Source organism: Dipodomys merriami, unplaced genomic scaffold (assembly GCF_024711535.1).
Source record: "Dipodomys merriami isolate MVZ:Mamm:240054 unplaced genomic scaffold, mDipMer1.0.p SCAF_36, whole genome shotgun sequence".
Classification (NCBI taxonomy): domain Eukaryota; kingdom Metazoa; phylum Chordata; class Mammalia; order Rodentia; family Heteromyidae; genus Dipodomys; species Dipodomys merriami.
In genome coordinates, this window is record NW_027205159.1 from 13497420 (window position 1) to 13517779 (window position 20360).

Consider the following 20360-nt stretch of genomic DNA (forward strand, 5'->3'; position numbering starts at 1 on the left):
GAGCAATAAGGCAAAAATAAAGGGGATCCAAGTAGGGAAAGGAGAAGTAAAACTCCCCCTCTTCATAGATGACATGATCCTGTATTTAAAGAACCCCATTGGCTCTTCTCCCAAGTTACTTGAGTTTATCTGAAACCTTGGCAAAGTAGCAGGGTATAAAGTTAACCCAGAAAAATCTATGACTTTTCTGTATGCTGAGTAATGAGTAGAGCAAGGCTGAAATCAAGAATGCAAATCCTTTTGTAATAGCCTCAAAAATACCTAGGAATCAACTTAAATAAAGAAGTGAAGGACCTCTATGATGAAAACTTTAAAAACATGAAAAGGGAAATTAAAGCAGACTTAAGGAAGTAGAAAAAAACTCCCATGCTCCTGGATTGGAGGATTAACATTGTGAAAATGGCAATACTGCCAAAAACTATCTACAAATTCAATGTAATACCCATCTGTCAGCACAGAGAATCTACAGTGCAACTCACCTTTGTCATTGTTCCTTTTTGTTAAAGATGGTCAAAGCAGGGACACACTTAGTGATTCCTTAGTTTCATAAAAAGAGCAATATTCTGAAATTCACATGTCTTAAGGAATGCTTTGTAAGTATATTTTATTTTTTTAAATATGTGGTAGTGGGAAGCAGGTTAAAAAGATGGTGTTTTCACATAACATTTATTTTTTAAAGGGTTGCATAGAGGAGGAGAGGCTACACTCTGGAGAATATTTCTGTGGAATTAGACAGCTTGAAATATACTTGTAGATGGTAACCTTTGGAAAAATGATGCACTGAGATTGATCACCCCTATGGGAAACTAGGAAGGACTAGGCATGATGGGACTCAGTGAGAGAATAAAATTCTTCTTGCCATTTTCCTTGACTAGAGGAAGATAGGAGTGAAGTAATGTGACTAGCTCTGGCCTCAATGGAAAGGCAGAGGCTTTTAAAATAAGGCTAAGATGGAAGATGTATGTCTTCCCACATCTACTCTGAATCTATCTACCACTGTTTTCCCCTATACTCCAATGAAAATACAATACTTGGGTAAGCATTTCTCATTATTTTCCTCCTCCCCTCTTTACATTAGTTTTTATTTAACACAAGAGACCTGAAACTTCTGTATGGTCAGAATGAAGTATAGTTGATAGTCTGAGAGAAGTAAGCAATGTACCCATTCATTACAGGTATTTTTTTTTTCTTCCCCAGTGCTCCTTGTCTACAATCAGGCAGATAAAACAGTGAAACCCAGGCAGGCCAAGCATGCTTATAGGAATGCTTTGTTTTATGAGACCAATAGTTTTCCAATATGCTTGCTATTTAAATGAAAGAAGTTTGGGGATCTGATGGTATCACTGCCTTCTGCAGTGTCTCTAAGTGTGATCTGAACATCTGCCCTCAGTCATGAGATAAATATAATAAGTAGCTCTACAATAAAGATTACAGCATAGAACATGGTACGTGGCCTGCCACTGTGGGAGGATCTGAAAGAGCATGTGTAAAATGGATTTGATAAGACACTCACTGGGTAGTCGGCATCAAGCTCAGTGCTATACAAAAGAACTCTGTGCGAGCATTTGCCTAACTCAGACAACTTCTGGGGGAACCAAGGCATATCTTCTAGGTCTGTTGAAAACACAGCGTAGGAGCAAAAATATTAGCTCACAGATTGCACTTTCCCCTTTGCAACAGTTTTCAGATTGCAAAATCACCTGACAAACAAAAATCTGCTCTTGCCTTCTTCTTCTATCCAAATGTTCTCTGGGGGATTCAGCTTCACAATGGTGGACTGAAATTTCAGAAACTGAATGAGTTCGTTGAATTCTGCCTTGCCACATCCACAGTCCACAAAGATTTCAAACTCAGAACTCCTTTGCCGTGACTTCCTGGATTTGATATGAACCATGTTGACATGTTTTTCCTACAGTAGCATAAGCAATATCTCTAATTCTCATCAGGCAACAATTTTTAAAAATTTTTTTAAAATGCATTTTTTTGGTTCAATTCTCAAACAACAAAGTGTCAAATACCGCCAAAAAGGAAAAGACAATCTCTCTTAATCTTGGATTGACTATCTTGTGAAAATGTTTCCAACTTCTATTAACAAGAAAAGTGAATAGTAATATCTCCATGTAGGGTGTTCTGACTCATTAAAAAAAAGAGACAAGCAGAAAAGATCAGATAAAATGATGTTAGGTGAAATGAACCCCAAGATAAGGACACAAGTGCTTTTTCTTTCTTGCTATTGTTTCTAACATATTGATAAGGTGATTTTGTTGTTGTTTTGTATGTCCCTACCCCCAAAATATAACCCCTGTTTTCACTGTATTTGATGTTGGTATAATTTGAGGAGGGGAAGGGAAAAACACATTATTTAAATAGGTATACAGGTTGACCCATTGTAACAATGCAATGTACAAGATTCTATCTTGAAAAATGAACTTGTAGATAGCCTTGGGAAGTATTGTCATTTTTACCATGTGAATCTTTCCAATCCAGGAGCATGGGAGTTTTTCCCATTTTCTAAGTTCTGTTTTGATTTCCTTTTTCAAGTTTTTAAAGTTTTCATCGTAGAGGTCCTTCACTTGTTAGGTTAAGTTAATTCCTATGTATTTTATTTTTTGTGGGGCTATTACAAATGCAATTACTTTCCTAATTTCAGCCACACTTTTCTCATGGTTGGCATACAGAAAAGCCATTGATTTCTGAGGGTTAATTTTATACCCTGCTACTTTGCCAAAGTTTTGAATCAGCTTGAGTAATTTGGGAGTGGAGTCTATGGGATTCTTTAAATACAAGATCATGTCATCTGCAAAGAGGGAGAGTATTATTTCTTCTTTCCCTATTTGGATCCCCTTTATGTCGGCATCTTGTATTATTGCTGTAGCTAGACATTCTAGTATTAGAATGAAGAGAAGTGGAGAGAGTGGACATCCTTGTCTTGTTCCTGAGTTAACCTTACTGCATTGTTGGTAGGAGTGTAAACTTGTTCAACCACTTTGGAAAGTAGGATGGAGGTTCCTCAAAAGACTCCACATAGAGCTCCCCTATGACCCAGCAATCCCACTTTTGGGCATTTACCCAAATGTTTACAAACACGACCATACTAAAGCTACCAGCACGACTATGTTTATTGCAGCATTATTTACCATAGCTAAGATATGGAACCAACCCAGACGCCCCTCAGTAGATGAATGGATCAAGAAAATGTGGTATATATACACAATGGAATTCTATGCCTTCATCAGAAAGAATGACATTGCCCCATTTGTTAGGAAATGGAAGACTTGGAAAAAATTATATTAAGTGAAGTAAACCAGGCACAAGGAAACATAGGTCCCATGGTTTCCCTCATGTGCAATATCTAGTATATATATGAGTCAAGCAGAAAAGATCAGATAAGGTGATGTTAGGAAAATGAACCCTAAGATATGTATTTAAATGTTTTTTTTCTTTCATGCATTTGTTTCTAAAGCATTTATAAGAATAAGATTCTTTCTTTGTTGCTTTGTATGTCCTTCCCCCACAGTATAACCCCTGCTTTCACTGTATTTGATGTCGGTATAATTTGTGGAAGGGAAGGGGAAAAACAAGTCGTTTAAATAAGGATACAGGTGGACCCGTCGCAACAATGAGAAGTACAAGTTGTCATGTCGAAAACGAACTTTACAACTTTGGTGGGGGGGGGGATGGGTGCGGGGGTAGGGGGAGGCTGGGAAGGGATGGGAAGGGTAAACAAAGGAGGAGGCTACAATGCTTGATAAGAAATGTACTCACTATCTTGCCCATGTAATTGTAACCCCTCTGTAAAGTGTTTTCACAATAAAAAAAATGAACTTTACAACTTTGGCGGGTTGAAGGGAGAAGAGGAAGGGAAATGTAGTTGTGGAGATGGGAGGGCAGGGATGGTAGGGGAAAAACAAAGGAAGGAGGCAACAATGCTTTATAAGAAATGTACTCATTGACACACCCTTAGCAAATATTATCAGAATAAGAAGAGAACACACCCAAATTAATAAACTCAGAGATGAGAATGGAAACATCACCACGGAAACAACCAAGATTCAGAACATTATAAGGGAATTCTTCTCAAAACTTTATGCTAATAAGTTTGAGAACTTGACAGAAATGGACCTTTTCCTAGCAAATATTGACATGCCAAAACTAAACCAAGATGAGTTAAACTATCTTAACAGGCCCATATCAAGCACTGAAATACAAACAGCAATAAGAGACCTCCCAGCTAAGAAAAGTCCAGGACCAGATGGTTTTACAGCGGAATTTTACAAGGCCTTCAAAGCAGAGCTCACACCAATACTCCTCCAACTCTTCAATGAAATTGAAAGAGAAAGCTTACTACCGAACACATTCTATGAAGCCATCATAACCCTCATCCCAAAACCAGGCAGGGACTCATCAAAGAAAGAGAACTATAGACCCATTTCTTTGATGAACATTGATGCAAAACTTCTCAACAAAATTTTGGCCAATCGACTTCAACAATTCATCCAAAAAATCATACACCACGATCAAACAGGATTCATTTCAGGGATGCAAAGCTGGTTCAATATATGCAAATCAATTAATATTATTCATCACATCAACAGGAGCAAGAATAAGAACCACATGGTTATCTCAATAGATGCAGAAAAAGCATTCGACAAGATCCAACACCCCTTTATGATGAAGGTTTTGGAAAAATTAGGAATCCATGGAACATTCCTCAATACAATAAAGGCTGTATATGACAAACCTACAGCCAGCATTATACTACATGGTGAAAAACTAAAGCCATTTCCTCTTAACTCAGGAACAAGACAAGGATGCCCACTCTCTCCACTTCTCTTCAATCTAGTATTAGAATGCCTAGCTACAGCAATAAGACAAGATGCAGACATAAAGGGGATCCAAATAGGGAAAGAAGAAATAAAACTCTCCCTCTTTGCAGATGACATGATCTTGTATTTAAAGAATCCCATAGACTCCACTCCCAAATTACTCAAGCTGATTCAAAACTTTGGCAAAGTAGCAGGGTATAAAATTAACCCCCCAAAATCAATGGCTTTTCTTTATGCCAACAATGAGAAAAGTGTGGCTGAAATTAGGAAAGCAACTCCATTTGTAATAGCTCCACAAAAAATAAAATACCTAGGAATTAACTTAACCAAAGAAGTGAAGGACCTCTATGATGAAAACTTTAAAATCTTGAAAAAGGAAATCAACACAGAACTTAAAAAATGGCAAAACCTCCCATGCTCCTGGATTGGCAAGATTAACATCATGAAAATGGCAATACTTCCCAAGGCTATCTACAAATTCAACGCGATACCTATCAAAATTCCACCCTCATTCTTCAAGGAAATAGAAGAGGCAATCCAAAAATTCATATGGAACAATAAAAGCCCCAAATAACAAAAACGCTCCTCAACGGAAAGAACACTGCTGGAGGAATATCAATACCAAATTTCAAACTCTACTATAAAGCCATAGTAATCAAAACAGCTTGGTATTGGCATAAGAACAGACCTCAGGACCAATGGAATAGAATTGAAAACCCAGAAATGAACCTACAGACCTATAGCCATCTAATCTTCGATAAGGGAGCTAAAACAATAGAATGGAAGAAAGACAGCCTCTTCAGTAAATGGTGCTGGTAAAATTGGTTAACTACTTGTAGAAAACTAAAGCTAGATCCTTATATATCACCCTGAACCTGAATCAACTACAAATGGATCAAAGACCTCGAAGTCAAAGCAGACACTCTGAAAACATTACAGGATGGAATAGGAGAAACCCTAGGTCTCCTTGGCTCAGGCCGAAATTTTCTGAATAGAGACCCGGAAACACAACAAATCAAAGAAAGGTTGGACAAATGGGATTGCATAAAGTTGCAGAGCTTCTGCAGGGCAAATGACATAGCTAGCAAGATCAATAGAAAGCCCACGGATTGGGAGAAGATCTTTACTAGCCATACAACGGACAAGGGTCTCATATCTAAAATATACTTGGAACTCAAAAAATTAAACCACCCAACAACAAATCCTCAAAGAACAACTGCCCAATAAATAAGTGGGCGAAAGACTTCAAGAGAAACTTCTCTGAAGTAGAAAGAAGGATGGCCAATAGACACATGAAGAAATGTTCAACATCCCTAGCCATAAAAGAAATGCAAATCAAAACAACATTGAGATATCACCTCACTCCAATTAGAACGGCAAAAATCAAGAACTCTAACAACAACAGATGCTGGAGGGGATGTGGACAGAAAGGAACCTTACTTCATTGTTGGTGGGAATGTAAACTTGTTCAACCACTTTGGAAAGCAGTATGGAGGTTCTTCAAAAGACTTCACATAGAACTCCCCTATGACCCAGCAATCCCACTTTTGGGCATTTACCCAAATGTTTACAAACAAGATCACACTAAAGCTACCAGCACAACTATGTTTATTGCAGCATTATTTACCATAGCTAAGATATGGAACCAACCCAGATGCCCCTCAGTAGATGAATGGATCAAGAAAATGTGGTATATATACACAATGGAATTCTATGCCTCCATCAGAAAGAATGACATTTCCCCATTTGTTAGGAAATGGAAAAACTTGGAAAAAATTATATTAATTGAAGTAAGCCAGGCCCAAAGAAACATAGGTTCCATGGTTTCCCTTATTTGCAATATCTAGTATAGGTATGAGTCAAGCGGAAAAGGTCAGATAATGTGATGTCAGGAAAATGAACCCTTAGATATGTATTTTAATGTTTTTTTTCTTTCATGTATATGTTTCTAACGCATTTATAAGATTATCTCTTTGTTGCTTTGTATGTCCCTCCCCCACAGTATAACCCCTGCTTTCACTATATTTGATGTCAGTATAACTTGTGGAGGAGATGGGGAAAAACCAGTTGTTTAAGGATACAGGTGGACCTGTTGCAACAATGAGAAGTACATGTTGTCATGTCGAAAACGAGCTTTACAAGTCGGTGCGGGGGGGGGGGGGCGACGCTGGGGGGTATGGAGAAGGATTGGGATTGGGGGGGAGGGGGGAGGCTGGGAAGGGATGTAAAGGGCAAACAAAGGAGAAGGCTGCAATGCTTGTAAGAAATGTATGCATTATCCTGCCCATGTAATTTTAACCCCTCTGTACAGTATGTTCACAAATAAAGTATAATTAAATTTTAAAAAGAAACTAAAAAAAAAAGAAATGTACTCATTATCTTGCTCATGTGATTGTAACCCCTCTGTAAGGTATGTTAACAATAAAAAACTTATTTAAAAAATAATATACTGGGTGGGGGGGTTGGTGAGAGGGGAGATGGGAAGGGATGGGAAGGGGAAACAAAGGAGGAGGCAACAATGCTTGATAAGAAATATATCCATTATCTTGCCCATGTAATTGTAACCACTGTGTATGGTATTTTCAAAATAAAAAATAAAATATATGGTATATATGTGCACAAAATAAAAAATAAAATATATGGTATATATGTGCACAAAATAAAAAATAAAATATATGGTATATATGTGCACAAAATAAAAAATAAATATATGGTATATATGTGCACATCATGTGCACATATATGTGGGAAATTAAGAGGACAACACAGAAATAGAGGGAAACGAGAAAACATATAACAGTGGGACCCATCAGCATCACTGGACATTGATCAAAATGAACTAAGCAACTCAATGGAAGCAATGGGAGGGAGGGAATGAGCAGGAAAGAGGGAACAGCTGACACTAAGCAAACGGAAAGAAATGTATATATCACCCGATGTGGAAGAAATAACTGTATTGTCAAAACTCATAGAATTCACAGACTTTATAAACCATGATAAAGATAATTTACCCCATGACGGTTAGAAAGTGTTTGTGACTATAAGTATCACTTACTTTGTGACTATAAGTATCACAATCCTGTGAAATTCATGAAATTTATGTAATCACTTAATAACAATAAAAACTGGTATAAAATAATTTTAATAGAAGAAACTTTCTGAGTAACCCATAAGAAAATGCCACAAACAGTGGCCAATAGCAACAGAAATGTATGTTCTTCAGGCTTTGGATGGTGCAAGAGGAATAGGAATCCCTCTACACAACTCTGAAGCAGCATTCAGTTTCTTAGTAGCTTATGATGAAGCTTAAGGGAAGACTTTATCTTGAGTGTTTGTTATACTGAGACATGAAAATTTTTCCAGGAGCAGACTCTGTAGAAAGATTAAAAAATAGATGTTGCCGTAGTCTCACTAAGTAACTGAAGGTAACTGGTGTTCTTGTTCATTCTGTCTGATAGAAGAGAGAGCAATATTAAGAATGCTGTTATTAGTCTGGTGAAGAGTTATGCTGAAGAATGTAATCCCATATTTACTGATTGTGAAAAGGACTATGTAAAATTTAGTTTTCACTGCCATTTTTCTTTTTCATTTACAAATATTATTGGTTTACCCTCTGTATGGAGGATTTTATCCTCTGGTTATTTTGTTTTGACACGTGATCATAAGGAATTTAATTTATTAGGCCCTCCATGAAGAATCTTATTTTTCTTAATCACTTGTAGGGATTGAACTCAAGACCTGGGCCCTGATCCTGAGCTCTTTTGCCCAAGGCCAACACTCTACCACTTTCAGCCACAGCACCACTTCCAATTTCTGAATGATTAATTGGAGCTAAGAGTCACAAGGGGAACTGTCAGCCTGGACTGGCTTTAAACATGTCTTCAGAACTCAGCCTCCAGAGTAGCTAGGATTACAGACATGAGCCACTAATGTCTGGCTTATGAAGAATATCTCTAACAGTTGTTGATAACTTGCTAATCAAAAGTTAACTTTGTTTCAGTGATGTCAGATTAACTCATGTAGGTATTTGATTTTCTTACCTAGATCAAACCACAGTGGTATTGGATCGAAGTCTTGAGAAACAATGGCAAAAGAAGTCTGTGTACAGTACTTTTCTCTAGAATAACCAGAGGAGGGCCAATCAAATTGACCCTTTGCAAAGACTCCCCTGGACACACATTTCAATTGAATTGGGCCTTCTAAGTGTTTTAAGTTGACAGGGTCAAGTACACCACATCCTCCCTGCGGATCCAGGTATCAGGGGAGAGGGGTCCTTCTACCCACTGCTGGAGTCAGCCTGGTATTTGTGGGTCTTTTCTCCAAACACAGAAGAAATTTAAGTCACTGTCTTCACCAGAGAGATGCCCTTGCCCTCTGCTTTGTTCTTCTCACACTGCTGCACCCACCTGCTGATTTGCATAGTGTTCCCCAAGGAGGACTTTCCAGCCCTAGTTTGACATAAAAGCTCATCTTGACCTTGACTTCACTGATCAAATCTCCTGGATTCCCAGCTAAAATGAGGCTCTGTTCTTGGGTTTGGGGCCTTCTAATGCTCTGGATCACTGGTAAGGGCAGAGGGAGATGAAGAAGGAAAAGGGGGTTGAAGGGGAGCTCTCAGGGCCACTGGTTCTTGTTTGTATTCTGTTCATGGGTTAGATGCACAGAACTTGTCCTCTAGAATGAAGCAGGTAAAGTTAATTATATGAGAGTAATGAATATTCTAGATGGAGCCAGGTCCTGAGCTTTGGTGACAACTATGACAACTGTGCAGTGGGTAGTATACATGAGATCTAGAACCTCATTTATGCTTTTTAATATTTGTATATGTTTTGAAATATTGAATGGTAAGATAGAAGGAAAAACCATGAAAAGGATTGGAAATTAATATATAATCACAGAAAAATTATATAACCCATATAACCTTGTACTTTTCATGTATTTTAATTTCAGGGTCCAGTGGTGATATTATAATGACTCAGACTCCACTCTCCCTGCCTGTCACCCTGGGAGAGACGGTCTCCCTCTCCTGCAGGTCAAGTCAGAGCCTCATAGATAGTGATGGAGATAGCCTTCTATCTTGGTACTTGCAGAAGCCTGGCCAGTCTCCAAAGCTCCTAATCTATTGGGCTTCTAGACGACCATCTGGGGTCCCAGACAGATTCAGTGGCAGTGGGTCAGGCACAGATTTCACTCTGCAAATCAGCAGGGTGGAGGCTGAAGATATTGGGGTTTATTGCTGCATGCAAGCCATAGGTTTTCCTCCCACAGTGATACAGTCCTTAACAAAAACATCTCTGTAGGGCTTGGCCCAGCTGTCCTATTTCAAAGCTTGGCTGGGGAGCAGCATAGCAAATTCTCTGAACTGAAGCAGCAATCTGAGTTTGGAGGACTTGACAGAAGATGTCATAGTAGAGGCCTTGTCCAAGTGTGATTTTGGAGTACTACAGCTTCCAGGGATTTCCAGAACCAGAATTTATAATGTTACTGCAGAAGTCAATTTATCACTTATTACCCAAAGTGAAATACAAAGACAAAAACATCTACCAGCAGCATTCCATTTCTATAGTTTGGAGATAATTACAGAGTCAAATCCCATACAGAATGACTCAAGAAGCATTAATACCTAGCAATTGAAGAATGAGTCACAAAGCTAGGCTTAAGAGTGAGACGGATTAGGCTTAAGAGTGAGACGGATTTTTTAATAGGAATGTTACTGAATATCACCAAATAAACAGAATACGGTTGTTAAATATAAAGCAAATTAATTATATGATTGAGATGTTAAAACTTTGTTGCTTAATCAACTCCTGATTCTAAAAGTCCCATTAGTATTTTTTTAATTGTGAAAATACCATCCATAGGGGTAAAATTACATGAGCAAGGTAATGAGCACATTTCTTTTGAAGCATTGTTGCCTCCTCCTTTTGTTTCTCCTTACCATCTCTGCCCTCACATTTCCCACTCCCACTGTCTCCCCTTCCCCACCAAAGTTGTAAAGTTCATTTTTCGACATAATGTCTTGTACATCTCATTGTTGCAATTGGCCTGCCTGTATCCCTACTTAAAAATTATGTTTGTTCCCTTCCCCTCCCCAAATTATACCAACATCAACTACAGTGAAAACAGGGGTCTCCTTGGCACAGGCTCATTTTTATTTAACAAAGCTACAAATTAAAGTTTGACTCTACATAATGCTCTGTTCCATGTCTGTTTCCTCTGGTCCTCCTCTAATGGAGGCCTTTTGTCACCTGACTTACAGGTTAGAAGAATATGTTTTTCCCTTCCAGAAATCTACCATTAAATGGCAACCAAGCCACACAATGAGTAAAGGCTTCCACAAGACTTGAGTATGTATTGGATTTTCTCTCAGAAAATGCACAGACCACTCAGACATCCAAAGTAACCCCTGCTATTTCCCTCAGCACAAACACTGTCTAAGGAAGGACCATCTATACCAGTTTCTCTATTACATTTAATTTCTCCTAATCCCTCTGTCATGGACAGAGCTAAAATATCTCAATTTCCCTTGGTGGCAAAACATGATATAGAGTTCTTGATTCTAGCCATTCTAATTGGGGTGAGGTGGTATCTCAATGTTTTTGGATTTGCCTTATTTTATGGCTCGGAGGTTGAGCATTTCTTCATGTATCTATTGGCCATTCTTCTTTCCTCTTCAGAGAAGTTTCTCTTTATGTCTTTAGCCCAATTATTTATTGGGAAGTTGTTTCTTTGAGGATTTGTTGTTGGAGGATTTAATTTTTTGAGTTCCAGGTATATTTTAGATATGAGACCCTTGTCCGTTGTATGGCTAGTGAAGATCTTCTCCCAATCTGTGGGCTTCCTATTGATCTTGCTAGCTATATCCTTTGCATTGCAGAAGCTCTGCAATTTCATGTGGTCCCATTTGTCCAACCTTTCTTTGGTTTGTTGTGTTTCTATGTCTCTTTTAAGAAAATGTCTTCCTGTGCCAAGGAGACCTAGGGTTTCTCCTATTCTTCCTTCCTTCCTAATGTTTTCAGTGTGTCTGCTTTGTCTTGGAGGACTTTGATCCATTTGGAGTTGATTCTGGTGCAGGGTGATATATAAGGATCTCTAGGATGAAATACTGAAGACTTTTTCTGCAAGGTCAGGAAAGGTCAAGAAAAAAGATCATTGCATTCACCACTTGTCAGAGGCATCAAGTAACCCCAAGTAACTCCAATTAACCCCATCTAAACTCCTGTGTGCCCTGTGTCTTGCGGCTGTTTGCTGGCATGCATTTCTCTAGGGGACAAAAGGGGACGTCCCTTCCTCCATGTGGAGCAAGGGTCCTGTACCTGGCGCCACACTTAGGTGATGGTTTACAGGAAGTGTCATTCGTGCTTCTCCTAGGTAACTTCCTAGAACAATGGCTCAAGACCCCCTTGGTGTACTCACTTGTGCATTAGATCTACTTTTATAATCTTGATTACTGGAACTACTCCACATTTGTTGAAAAGGATTAACTTTTCCTGCTTACTGAGTTTAAGTTAAACTCTTAATTGTCTGTGCTCCTGTAAAACTGTTTAAGATGAACTCTCTGCCCAATGACTGAAGATTTACTTTTCCTGCTTGTGTGCTGTATACAAGCATGAGATGTTTCAATAAACTTTGTCTATATCTGCAAAAAAAAAAAACACCAAAAAACCAAAACAAAACCATGAAGTAGCCTCACAGCCACAGCTGTGCTGGGAGAAGTTCTATGCTTACTGAGTCCCCAAACAGACAGAAAACATTTATAAAATAATGCACTGACTATATCATGAGCTTTACTAGTGAAGCATTTGAATATGTAAAAGAACCACAAGCCACACAGAGAGTTGGTTTTAGTGCCAGGGGCAGACAAAACTATTGAACAAGTGCTATTTCTGCTGCTGCTCCCTCTCTGCTCCTGCCAACACCACTCCATGAAGCACCACTCCATTAGGCGATGTCAGGATGTCAGGTGAGACAGGGCTTATCCATGTCCTGATTGACCTGAAACTCTCCATATTCCTTCCTGTGTCTCCCTGAGTGATTAGGATTACACATAAGCAGTGTCTGTGGTAGAAACAGTCCTTTCATCTCAAATAGCTTATATGTGTATTTCACAGGAGTCACTATCTATCAATGTTACACCTTACATCATAAATAAGAAGACTACTTTTAAACAGAATTTTGAAGGCATTTTAGGAAAACGAATAAACACAAAACACTCTGCCCTGGTTTACATGGCAGCTAACCTCTGAGACATCAGTGACACAGTGACCCTGAGATCCCTGTATGCAGATCAGCTTCTTACTCTATGCTCACAACAGATTTTTTTAAATAAGTTTTTATTGTGAAAATACAGTACAGAGGGTTTACAATCACATGAGCAAGGTAATGAGTACATTTCTTATCAAGAATTGTTGCCTGCTCCTTTGTTTTTCCTCTACCATCCCTGCCCACCCATCTTGACAACTACATTTCCCTCTCCCCTTCCCCAATCCACACCTAAATTGGGGCAATGTCATTCTTTCTGGTGGAGGCATAGAATTCCATTATGTATATATATCACATTTTCTTTATTTTATTTTATTTGTGAACATACTGTACAGAGTGGTTACAATTACATGGGCAAGATAATGCATACATTTCTTACCAAGCATTGTAGACTCCTCCTTTGTTTACCCTTCACATCCCTTCCCAGCCTCCCCCCCCCCAATCCTCCATATACCACATTTTCTTGATACATTCATCTACTGAGGGGCATGTGGGTTGGTTCCATATTTTGGCTATAGTAAATAATGATGCAATAAATATAGTTGTGCTGGTAGCTTTAGTATGGTCTACACAAGAGATCTTTATGCTTATGATTCCTATCTGAGGCTCAGGACCAAACAGACTTATTACACAAATTGTGAAGTGGTTGATCTCCACCCTCTTATCCACTCTTCCTTTCTCCTGAAACATAGCCAATCCTAAAATGTCTTGGTCTCAAACAAGGTATGGGGGGACTGTGTCTGCACCAGGAGTGGATGTTTATCAAAAGACAGGTCCACCTTCAAAGTTCTTCTTATTACATGCAGGTAAATAGAAAAGCATGAGTTTTACAATTTCATCATAGCCAGGTTTGACTTCAGAAGTCTGAGATTTCAGGCCGAAGAAACTTCATGACCAGCGTAGAATGGTGAATCTCTCAAATCCAGATCCACATGAAGTGCATTTAGTGAAGGGTGCTGAAGGGAACTCTGACTTTGGCAGAGATTTTTCCATGTGTGAGCTTCTGACTTTGAGGAGCAGTGTTATTTTGTGTACCTGCTGCAGCTGCTTGGACTCACAAGGATGGTAGGTTGATTCACTGTCATGTCAATGTCCTGCTAGTGGCTCCCCAGATGTGACCACCTGCACTAGGGTGAACAGTGTCTCCACATGCTGGTCCTGATGTGGGAGCCATCCTCACAGTGCTCTGCCTTCACTGTCTGTGGCAGTTTTTCCTTCCTACCCATGCTAAGGATGTCTTCTCCATTCCTTGTGGCTTCATTGCCTTGCTCACCCTTTACTGTGTTTCCTTTCATCAAATCTGAACCTGCTGGGACCACAAGTTCTAGCCCAGGTACTAAAATGTTATTTAGGAACTGGAAGAGATGATAGTGTGAGAACTTGAAGGTTTATGAAGCAGAGGAGACTGAAGTGGATGTGAGTTCTTGGTTTAGGGAACATCTTATCTTTGAGGGGTGTCTTTTTGGGCTATTGATAGGAGACCTGAGAGATTTGGAGACTGCTGGCTCAGAAATTCAGGAAGATAACAGAGCTACATATATAGCCATGTCTTTTAAATCTTTCCAACCCTGCTGATTTTCAAGTGCGCTGAGCACAGCACAAAGCCCTGAGAACTTCTTCATAGGCTGCTCACACCCTTTGCAGGTGAAGGTTCCAATCAGCAAACAGCTTGGACATGAGGGCCCCTACTCAGCTCCTGGGGCTCCTGCTCTGGCTCCCAGGTAAGGAAGAACAATGCTGGGGAGTAATCATCTGGTGTTAACAGAGCAGCTTGAGGCTTCATGGAAGTACTTGGATAATATAATTAATTAAATGATTAATTGTTTTAATGTTTCCAATTTCAGTTGCCTGTTGTGATGTCCAGTTGACACAGTGGGCATCCCTTCCTGCATCTATGGGAGAGAGAGTCCACATCACTTGCAAAGCCAGTCAGATCATTAGCAATTATTTACATTCTTACCAGCAGAGAGCAGGGAAAGCTCCAAAGCTCCTGATCTATTTTGCACCTACTTGGCAATCTGGGGTCCCATGGAGGTTCAATGGAAGTGGATCTGGCACAGAGTTCACTCTCAGCATCAGCAGCCTGCAGTCGGAAGATTTTTCCACTTACTACTATTAGCAGGGTAATTATTTCCCTACCCCTGTGACACCAGTCATAACCAAAACCTCCCAGGGAAGCAGAAATGAGACGCTGTGTTTCCTCAGATGCTTATCTTGGTGCTTCCAACTGCTGACAGAACATCTCAGATGCAGCCCCCTTTGTAAGGTCACTGGAAAGCATTGGGTGATAGGTTCTGGAGGCAATTGCATACCTTAACTGTTTGTTTTCCTGCTATCCCAAGCAGCACACATCTGACACTGCATCTTTGGTGACTTACAAAGAATACTGCTCTGTACTCATGTATGGTCCAGTATGTCTTAAAATTCTGCAGTCAATAATGAAGCTATTGTAGACTTGTCTGGGCTGGTTTTTAAAGGCTAGGAAAATACCTTGTGAAAAATATTTTGAGAACTATGTTTTAAAGAAAAATAGTCATGTCACACCTTGCCCATAAAACAACCACATTTTAAAAGTGAAAGGCTGGAACAAAATCTACCAAGCAAACGGTCTCCATAAACAGGCAGGAGTTGCAATCCTAATATCAGATAAAATAGAATTCAAATTAAAATTAGTGAGAAGAGATAAAGAAGATCACTACATACTAATTAAGAATCTTTCCTTCAGGAGGATATAACAATTCTAAATATCTACTTACCAAACAACGGCCCTCCCAGATTTATCCAAGAAACACTACTTTCCATCAAATCTCACATAGCTCCAAAGACATTAATTGTTGCGGACTTTAACACACCACTATCCCCACTAGATAGAGCAACTCGGCAAATAATCAACAGAGAAACTGCAGGTCTAAACAATTGCATAGATCAACTAGATTTAACAGACATCTACTGAATATTTCACCCAGCAGCATCAGAACACACTTTTTTCTCAGCAGCACATGGAACATTTTCCAAAATAGACCACATTTTAGGTCACAAAGCAAACTTGTCCAAATTCAGAAACATTGAAGTTATATCTTGCATTCTTTTAGACCACAAGGGAATAAAATTAGAACTCAACCCCAAAAGCCACCAAAGAAAGTTCTGTAACACATAGAGGATGAACAACACACTGCTGAATCACGAGTGGGTCATGGAAGAGATTAGAAAGGAAATTCAAATGTTCATGATATTCAACAAAAATGAACACACAAATTGCCAGCTCCTCTGGGACACAGCTAAGGCAGTACTCAGAGGCAAGTTTATAGCTCTGAGTTCCTATGGATTGATTCATGTCCGCTGAGATATGTGTCCTTGGAGAAGTCTGTAACAGTGAGTGAGGTGATGTGAGGTGCCTGAGACTGTAGCAACTCCTGTAGTGCTAGTGTCTTGAGGAGATGTGGCACTGGATAGCTCTGTCTCTGTCTCTGTCACAGGCATCGAAGTCCTTGTGAGGACATTATAAGAAATTGAACAGTCAGGAAGAGAGTCTAAAAGATATGACACTCTATACTTCCTGGCTTCCAAAACTTTGATTTTAAAACTATTCCGTAAATTTGTCTACCAACGCAAGATATCTGTGTTCTCTATGGCAGTACAGGGAAACTAAGTCACCAAACCAGCTCTTCTTCTTCAAGTTATCACTGGCAAACCACTGACACACACACACACACACACACACACACACACACACACACACACACACACACACATACCCACTCAGATACAGACAGACAGATACCCCCCCTCCCACGCGCACACACAAATCTACCATCTTATCTGAGTTTAATCCATAGAAATGTTAAGAGTTTATAACTACCTGAAAAGAGAATCCTGGGGTTCATTTAGCTTAGCATCATCTTAGATGGTCATATGTACATAGTTTTTGAGCTTTTCTGCTTTTTAGATAAAATTATCCTAGATGTATACTAATCATTGCAAATGAGGGAAACCTGAATCCTAAGATATGGACACAGAGAACTTTCTTTGTTGTTTTTAATGTAATGTTTGATTTTTTTTGTTTCTTTTGTATGTTCCTCCCCCTCTATGGTATATCCCCTGTTTTCACTGTACTGATTTTGGTACCCTGAAACTTGTATATACATTTGTCTAATTTGGGGAGGGGGAAGGGAATAACAAAATGCTGAAACAAGGACACAGGATGACCCATTGCAACGATGATACCCACAAGACTCTATACTGGAAATGAACTTTACCCTGAATGATTTTTTTTTTGTCGGTTGTGGGGCTTGAACTCTGGGCCTGAGAGCTGTCCCTCAGCTCCTCAGCTCAAGGTGAGCGCTCTACCACTTGAGCTACAGCGCCACTTCCTGGAAATGAACTTTACAACTTTGGGGGGGGGGAGGTGTGAGGGAGGTAGGGGAGGGAAGGGATAGTGGTAGAACAACAAAGGAGGACCAACCCAGATGCCCCTCAGTAGATGAATGGATCAAGAAAATGTGGTATATATACACAATGGAATTCTATGCCTCCATCAGAAAGAATGACATTTCCCCATTTGTTAGGAAATGGAAAGGTTTGGAAAAAATTATATTAAGTGAAGTAAGCCAGGCCCAAAGAAGCATAGGTCCCATGGTTTCCCTTATTTGCAATATCTAGTATAGGTATGAGTCAAGCGGAAAAGGTCAGATAATGTGATGTTAGGAAAATGAACCCTTAAATATGTATTTTAATGTTTTCATTTCTTTCATGCATGTGTTTCTAATGCATTTATAAGATTATTTCTTTGTTGCTTTGTATGTCCCTCCCCCACAGTGTAACCCCCGCTTTCACTATATTTGATGTCAGTATAACATGTGGAGGAGATGGGGACAAACAAGTCGTTTAAGGATTCAGGTGGACCTGTTGCAACAATGTACAAGTACAAGTACAAGTACAAAATGTCATGTCAAAACCAGCTTTACAATGTCGGTGTGGGGGGGGGGGGAGGGGGGTATAATTGGGTGGGGGGAGGGGGGTAAAATTGGGTGGGGGGAGGGGGGAGGCGGGGAAGGGAAGTGAAGGGTAAACAAAGGAGGAGGCTGCAATGCTTGGTAAGAAATGTATGCATTATCCTGCCCATGTAATTGTAGCCCCTCTGTACAGTATGTTCTCAAATAAAATAAAATACAATTTTAAAAAAAAAGAACAACAAAGGAGGGAGTAACAATGCTTGACAAGAAATGTACTCATAACCTTACTCATGTAAATGTAACTTCTTTGTATAGCATCTTTGCCATAAAATAAAATTAAAAATAAATAAAAATAAAGAAATAGAATCCTGGTTTTAAAGCACATAATGTTAGAATAATACCACTAGGTGGTAGCAAAACCCCACAAAATATATTAAAAGAGCTATCTAGCTTAGTAATCTAGGGAAACCACAGAGTTAGTGTTTTATCATCAACAAAGAGTCTCCAGGCTTGGGTATTTGACTAGGACCAGGGACACTCAGAAGGAGCTGTCAGCAGGCTGAATTGTTGGGGGAATGTCTTCTGTTTTTGGAATTTAGAGACTGGAAGCTTGGCTTTGCCTCCATTTCCTGCCTCATTTATCAGCAAAGGCTTTTAAGGATTGATATGGGCCTGTTAAGATGGTTTAACTCATCTTGGTTCAGTTTTGGCACATCAATATTTGCTAGGAAAAGGTTCATTTCTGCCAAGTTCCCAAACTTATTAGCATAAAGTTTTGAGAAGTATTCCCTTATAATGTTCTGAATCTTGGTTGTTTCTGTGGTGATGTTTCCTTTCTCACCTCTGAGTTTATTTATTTGGGTGTGTTCTCTTCTTTTTCTGATAATATTTGCTAAGGGACTATCAAGTTTTTGAATCAGAATCAGAAAAACATCAACTAAATGGGATGAATTACTGGCATTGTTTGTAGATGTACATGTATTTTTATTCCTCTTATAAGGGACTGAGAAGATCCTTTTTATCCAAACATTCTTTTCTCTATATGGCCCTCAGCACAGACTTTATACTGCCTCTCCTGACATATCAACATACTCTGGGGAGTCAGGGTTGTGCCAATACTTTAGATTTGCATAACAAAGAGAAGTCTATCTAGGTAAAATGAAAAAGAAGTATGTATGTATATATTTGTGCATTTCATTTATTTATTTTTATTATAATAGTTTTCATTGTAGAGATGCTTCATCTCCTTGGTTATGCTTATATATTCTTATTTTTGAAGGAAATAATTTCATAATTTCAGTTTTCCCCATTTAGTATGATGTTGACAATAGTTTTGCCACATATCTTTCATTGGGCTGAGGTAATTTTTTTCTATCCCTAGTCACTTGAGAGATTTTTATCAATCATTTTCTCCAATCCATGGCAACATTTAAAGTTATTATCTTTTTATATTTTCTGATGCTTCTCTGTATCCAACTTGCCAAACACAATGACCATTACGAAGCCTCTACAACTGCACGACACCTGAGAAGAGCAGACCATCACCTGATAAGCAGTTGAGGGCAAATGGCCAGCAGGACTCATCAGCAACTTCCAATCCTGAAACCCTTCCATGCCTAGTTGTGTAGCAAGGGACTGTGGTTCCTGAAGCCATACTTTGTCTTGTTTTGAGAAGTATAAATTCAAATCCTGGTGTTCTACAAGGCTTATGTATCTACAAGAGGCCAGTGCAGGTAGCTAATGCCTGAAAACCTACCTACACAGAGGGCTGAGATCTGCTGATCCCAGTTCAAAGCCAGCCCAGGAAAGGAAAGTACAAGAGACTCTTTCCTCCAGTTAACCAACAGAAGGACAGAAAGGGAGATGTGGCTCAGGTGGAAGAGGGCTGACCTTGAGTACAAAAGCTCAGGGCCATGGCCCAGACCCTGAGTTTAAGTCTGAAGACACATACATACACACACCTACCCCCCCCCACACACACACAAAGTATATAAATGCATAAGATGAGTCTTCTTATGGTTGCTCATCCTTGGTGGGGGATATGAAAGGATGAGATTTCAGTATTTCTTTTGAGCTATATCATTTATAACTCATATACAGGATTGAAGTTACAACCTACTGGGAAATTTACCTGTGTTAGTCATCTCCCCTTCCATGTGATTGGCATATAATTTCAGTTAGGAACTTTCTTCCAGTAATGGTATCTGAAAGAGTTTAGAAAGGAATAAAAGAAATAATTTACAAATAACATATTTATAAGATAATTTCTTTGTTGCTTTGTATGTCCCTCCCTCAAGGTATAAACCATGATTTCACTGTA

At 39.2% G+C, this 20360-nt stretch overlaps 1 gene segment (V, D, J or C); it reads left to right on the plus strand.

The window, feature by feature from the left end:
- The window catches only part of LOC138804359 (Ig kappa chain V-II region 26-10-like), a 22303-nt gene extending 12177 nt beyond the window's left edge, over positions 1-10126 (plus strand). Inside the window, 1 exon segment of the V gene segment in view lies at positions 9777-10126. Within this exon segment, the coding sequence occupies positions 9777-10126 (350 nt within the window).
- Positions 10127-20360: the final 10234 nt, after the last annotated feature.